This window comes from Alosa pseudoharengus, unplaced genomic scaffold (assembly GCF_046254945.1).
Source record: "Alosa pseudoharengus isolate Yale_2024_CS ecotype anadromous, Long Island Sound unplaced genomic scaffold, YU_APseudo_1.1 YU_APseudo_1.1_scf_22, whole genome shotgun sequence".
In the NCBI taxonomy this organism is placed as follows: domain Eukaryota; kingdom Metazoa; phylum Chordata; class Actinopteri; order Clupeiformes; family Clupeidae; genus Alosa; species Alosa pseudoharengus.
Genome location: NW_027468680.1, coordinates 6,480,441 through 6,487,092, shown reverse-complemented (window position 1 = coordinate 6,487,092; position 6,652 = coordinate 6,480,441). Strand labels below are relative to the sequence as shown.

Genomic DNA, 6,652 nt, shown 5'->3' with positions numbered 1-6,652 from the left:
CCCCTCCTCCACAGTGCTCCCAGGCCTACAATTTCATTCCCCTCAGAAATACGGTTAGCATCTTGGCAGACACGACCACAGGCTCTTATCCAAATATTAAAAGAGTGTGTTTTCACCCAGGTGATTTAATCACACTGCTTGTGAGGGCTACTGCTAGGTAGAGAACGTGAAGACGCAGAGTACACACACTTGATTTAATAAACAGAGTCTCTCGTAAACCACTGTGGTATCAATACAGGAGAGGCAGGGCTATTAGCGTTAACCACATTACAATTCGTGCAGGTCTGCTGTGTGTGTCAGGGGAAGTTTGTCTGTGTGTGTGTGTGTGGGTTGAGGGGGGGGGGGGGTGAAAAGAAAGGGAGAGAGAGAGAAAGAGAGAGAGAGAGAGAGAGAGAGAGAGAGAGAGAGAGAGAGAGAGAGAGAGAGAGAGAGAGAGAGAGAGAGAGAGAGAGAGAGAGAGGAGGGGGTTTGGAGTTCACAGGCAGGGTTGAAGTGACAAATGACTAGGCTGGAGTGCATGTTTATGTGTATAAGTGCAAGTGTGTGTGTGTGTGGGTGTGTGCACACATGTATGTGTGTGTGTGTGCACTGAACACAGTCACAGCTATTTCTACCGTCAGGAAACTGACGAAATTGGCATGAGCCTGCTCACACAGATACTGGGAGGCCAAGTCCACAGCCTGCAGCACGTGTGTGTGTGCGTGTGCGTGTGTGTGTGCGCTTGTGTGAGAGAGACGGACAGAGAGAGAGACAGAGGGCTGTGTGTGGTGTGAAGGTGTTAAGAGTTAACATTATATGGTCATAAGTGAGTACATGTCGGAGAGAGAGGAGGAACATAGCAAGTCGATTTGTGTGTGTGTGTGTATATGTGTGTGTGTGTGTGTGTGTGTGTGTGTGTGTGCATTCTCACCGAGCTGCAGCCCACACAGCCGAAGGCGTGGATCCATAGAGGTGTGAAGCCTCCTCTTCTTCCTCCAGCAACGTGCTGGGTAGGTGTACATCTGACCCGCGGTCATTCCTGTGTACAGACACACAGATATATCAACACACACACACACACGTTTATATATATCACGCACACAAAAATGAAGACACAGCAACACACACACACACACACTTCCTCCAACAGTGAGGCAGGTAGGCGTACATCTGTCCTGCAGTCAAGCTTGTGTATTGACACACACATATACGTACAGACACAAGGCCTAACCCAATAGCACAAGCACAAGCACACATAAGCACACATAGACACACACACACACCCTATGATGTATGCACCAGGGTCTTGATGGTGTCATACCAGTTGTAGTAGCAAGCCACACACCCACACACACACACAAAAATCCCTGCCTATGATGTATGCACCAGGGTCTCGAAGATGTTGTTACATCCAGATGTAGCAGTTAAAATAGCAAGCAACACACACACTTCCCGTAACGTAAAGTACTAGGGCCTTGATGGTGTCGCTACATCCAGGTGTAGCAGTTAAAATGGCTAGTGGCAAGAAACACACACACACAAACACAATCCCAGTAATGTAAGTACTAGGGCCTCGATGGTGTCACTACATCCAGGTGTAGCAGTTAAAGTGGCAAGCAACACACACACACACACACACACACACACACACACACACACAGTAATGTACGCACCAGGGCCTCGGTGGTGGCGCTCCATCCAGATGTAGCAGTTGTTCTGGGCCACGCCTGTCTGGGAGTCCAGGAAGGGCAGGCGGACGCTGCGCTCGGCGCACAGGCGAGCGTTGTAGCTGCGGCAGTGTTCGATGGCCTCCTGGTAGAACTGGTCACCCAGCCTGCGGAACACACACACCACAAAGGGACAAGGCCACTCAGCGCAAGTCAATCCACTCCTATAGAACTGGTCACCCAGCCTGCGAAAAAAACTCACACAGGGGCAACTCACACAGTGTCAGAAGGCCCTTGACAGAGGCCAAAGGCCTGACCACCGCCACCCCCATCACCCCCCCCCCCCCCCCCCCAGCTCCCTGGAGCACACAGAGGCATCAGTTCAGGAGGGGGCTATTCTACTGCACATGACACCAGGGTGGCAGAGGAACTAGCAAACGGGAGTCATCTGGGGCCTTCAGGGAGGACACTGAACTGAGTACACACACACACACACACACACACACACACACACACACACACACACACACACACACACACACACACACACACACACACACACACACGATTCACTGCGCAGATGACTCAGGAGTGTCACCATTCAGGAAAATCATGACTGCTACTAAATTTGTAATATGGAAAAAAGTGTCTGCTAAATGAATACATGTAAATAATTCCTCTACAGTATGGAAAATCATATAAGGTTAGTACTACTAAATTGAGATTCCTCTACCGTATGGAAAATCATATGAGGTTAGTACTACTAAATTGAGATTCTCCACCGTATAGAAAATCATATGAGGTTAGTACTACTAAATTGAGATTCTGAACCGTATGGAAAATCATATGAGGTTAGTACTACTAAATTGAGATTCTCAACCGTATGGAAAATCATATGAGGTTAGTACTACTAAATTGAGATTCTCCACCGTATAGAAAATCATATGAGGTTAGTACTACTAAATTGAGATTCCTCTACCATATCAACAGGTTTGTCTGGCAGACCAGCAAAGAGGAAATGCAACCACAGGCTTGTTGGAAGTTGGAAACTTAATTAACGGGAATATATGGGAATTAACAGGAATAAACGGGAATTAATGGGAATAAACTGGGAATTTTTAATATGGCAAATTAGTCTATAACAGGGAACTTAAATGTAGTGGACAAAACCCCATCTTGAGCATAATATTAGTTAAAACAACCTGATTTAATGCAATTTCAGTCGAATTTCTACCCTGCACATCAGTCAATCACATGCACACAGCAATCAGCATAGGCTAGACATAAAGGAAACCTATGGTGCGTTCATGTGCATGGGAAAAAAAGGTTTCAACCAATCGGATTTTGTTGTTGAGTGGTGTGGTGTATCTTGGGCAGTTCAGTGTTGCTAGTTTAGCACGCTAGTAAACAATAGGCAGAGAATAGGATTCCCGCTAGCATGCTAGCTAGCTGTGTATGCTAAGCTAAGCGAAAATACTAACATACAAATCATATTGCTTATTACAAAACAAAATGTTAATCTTTGTATATGAAACAGTTTGTATGAATTACCCAAAATTTCCAGTTAATTCCCATAATTTCCTTTAACTCCATTAAAGTTTCCAATTTGGAATAATTTCTGTCTGTCTGTCTGTGCATGTGTGTCTGTCTGTGCGTCGGTCTGTGTGTCTGTGTGTGTGGTGGTGTGTGTGTGTGTGTGTAAAACCTAAAATAACCTATCGCCCCAAACTAGGGCTGCACAATTATCGCAATCGCAATATGAATAATATAATATGAATCGCAATATGAATAAAGAGTATATACTTATAAAAAAAATAAAATTAAAAAAAATAAATAAAAAGTGGGCAGCTGTGGCCTACTGGTTAGCACTTCGGACTTGTAACCGGAGGGTTGCCGGTTCGAACCCTGACCAGTAGGCACGGCTGAAGTGCCCTTGAGCAAGGCACCTAACCCCTCACTGCTCCCCGAGCGCCGCTGTTGTAGCAGGCAGCTCACTGCACCGGGATTAGTGTGTGCTTCACCTCACTGTGTGTTCACTGTGTGCTGTGTGTTTCACTAATTCACGGATTGGGATAAATGCAGAGACCAAATTTCCCTCACAGGATCAAGAGTATATATACTTATACTTAACCAACGCAATTGCCCAATCGCAAAAGCTACAAATAATCGTGCACAGTTATTTCTGTCATATTTCTGACTTTTATATTCATGTCATCCTCCCTGATTGTGCCACGTCTGTTTGGTGGGTGTGCTTAGTGTGTGAGAGACACAGAAATTCTGATTGGTGAGCTTCACATTTAGTCGGAGGTGCTGTGCTTCCTGTGCACTAGGCGTGCTCACCAATCAGGGGTGGCACAAATTAAAGACACATTTGGAATACTGAACTGAATCAATTCATTGACATTCAAAAAATCATATCGCAAATCGCAGTTGCAATATTGGTCAGAAAAATTGCAATTTGTGCACTCACACACACACCAAACATCATCATGAGTAACTGACTCAAGCCAGAGCTGAAAACACATGCAAGAAAGAAAGAAAGAAAGAAAGAAAGAAAGAAAGAAAGACGACTAGAGGATGCAGCTATGTGCCACACACCAGTGTGACAGTAGTGCAAGATAGTGTGTGATCGTGGTAGTACCTGCTCAGATTAGACCCACAGCACTGAGCGCTCACACACACACACACACACACAAACACACACACACACACACACACACGCACGCACATGCACAGGCACAGACACACACAGACGCACACACACACACACACACAGACGCACGCCCACAGACATAAAATAGGACTTTAGCAGGAGAGCAGAGATATTGAACGAGAGGTGAGTATGACTTCCTGAAAGAGATCAGGGCAAAGCAAAGCCCAGGTGAAAGGGGAGCTCGTTTAAACTCTACTCGCGTCTGCTCTGATGTCACACCCAGCATGTGGTGTGTGTGTGTGTGTGTAAGGTGAGGGTTGAGTTCACAGCTCTCCTCACAGTGAATATTAACACCCAACCTCTCAGTTCTCCAGTGCAACACACACACACACACAGACACACACACACACACAAAATGTTCTCCCCCACACACACTCTCTCTCAAACAGACACAGGCACACACATACACACACACATACACACACACACACACACACACACACACACACACACAAAATGTCCTCCCCCACACACACACTCTCTCTCAAACAGACACAGGCACACACATACACACACACACACACAATTCTCTCTCTCTTTCTCTCTCTCTCACACTCAAACACACACACACTCAAACACACACACATACACACACTCTCTCTCTCACACTCAAACACACACACACACTCTCTCTCTCTCTCTCACACTCAAACACACACACATACACACACACTCTCTCTCTCACACTCAAACACACACACACACACACACACACACACACACACGTTTCATATGCTAATTACAGCAGGCAATTAATTAGACGAGGGTTGAGCTCCGGCAGACCCGGCAGCCATGCTTTAATCTGGGAGCATTAAAAGCAGAACAAAGACTCCGCAACTTCAGGCACCTCTACACGTCACCGCATCACGCCACTGCCCTGCCCACAGCTGTCCGTCACGCACCGACACGCCCACAGGTAGCCCGGCCCAGAAGCAGAAGCAGAGCCGAGAGCCGCTTAGCGCGAGGCTGCACACTGTAGCCACATGGTCCCAATTACCCCGAGCCTCCAACCTCACAGACCTGCAGTGTAGCATGCCGTTCTTAACGACTTGTTAATAACAACTGGAACGCGCTCAACTGGGGGTTTCAGGCGGATGTGACGTCATTCCCAGCCACCGGTTACCACGACGACACAGACGGAACGCAGCTCTGCGCCCAGGCTCCGCCCACACGGCACGCAACCATTTCACACAGATCCTCTGGGACTCAGCTGGGCCAGTGCTGGGCCAGCGTTGGGCCAGGACTGGAGTCCAGAGGGCGCCCCCTACTGGGCCTCATCTGCTTCGGGCTCAGTGACTGACGGGTCGGCCTAGCGGCCAGGCTGCATCGGGCAGTGAGTCAGTCTCTGCACCACCCGCCCCCCTCTCGCACTCCATCCCGTTGGTCAGTATCTCCTATTCTGCCGATTTGTTTCTCTCTCTCTCTCTCTCTCTCTCTCTCTCTCGCTCGCTCGCACACCCTCTCTTTCTAGCCGTCTGTCTCTCCTTCTCTCCCAATTCGTCTTTCTATTTCGCTCTCTCTCTCTCTCTCGCCCTCCCTCCCTCGCCATCTGTCTGTCTCTCCTTCTCTCGTGGTTCAGCTCTCTCTCTCTCTATTGCTCACTCTCCATCTTCCTCTCTGTGTGTCTCTCTCCATCTCTCCATCTCTCCCTCCCTCCTCCTCGCGGTGAGAAGCCCTCTTCAGGCGCTGAGCAGACACATGTGAAATGTTGTCTCACACAAAGAGAACGGCTCTTGTGGGATAAGACAATGCCTGAGTGTGGGAGAAGATGGCAGGAAAGAAGAGAGAGAGAGAAAGAGAGGCAGGGATGGAGAGGGAGAGAGAGAGAGAGAGAGAGAGTCAGAAAGTAAAGAGTGAGAGAGTAAAGGAGAGAGAGAGAGAGGAGATAGCTATAGTACAGGTATAAAGTGAGAGAAAGATAGGGGGAGGGGTTATACTGGCAAAGATAAAGAGGAAGGAAGAAAGAGGGGGTGTGGAGAGAGAGAGAGAGAGAGAGAATAAGCAATATAGACAAAGAGAAAGAGAGTAATAAAGAATGTCAGTCAGGGAGAGAAGAAAGATTATTTAGAGTGCTGAAGAGAATGCACAAAAGTGAGGAAGGAACAGGGTGAGGGACAGACAGACAGACAGACAGATAGATTTATAAAACAGACAGAGAGAAAGGCAAATAGACAGGCAGGTCGAATAGGAAGAAACAGACTAGTACACACACACAGATGTATGCAGAGACTCATACATGCATGCACACACACACACACACACCTGACAGAGACTCTATGGGGAGGAGGCAGGA

At 47.6% G+C, this 6,652-nt stretch overlaps 1 protein-coding gene across 3 annotated transcripts in view; it reads right to left on the bottom strand.

Moving 5' to 3' along the window:
* Positions 1–6,652, bottom strand: part of LOC143139685 (zinc finger protein DPF3-like) — a 32,996-nt gene that overhangs the window by 18,052 nt on the left and 8,292 nt on the right. For all 3 annotated transcript variants that reach the window (XM_076300367.1, XM_076300368.1, XM_076300369.1), the window contains exons 2-3: positions 1,653–1,813; positions 911–1,018 (exon numbers count right to left, since the gene is read on the bottom strand). In XM_076300367.1, the coding sequence (XP_076156482.1) occupies positions 911–1,018; positions 1,653–1,813 (269 nt within the window). The remainder of the gene's footprint in view (positions 1–910; positions 1,019–1,652; positions 1,814–6,652) is intronic.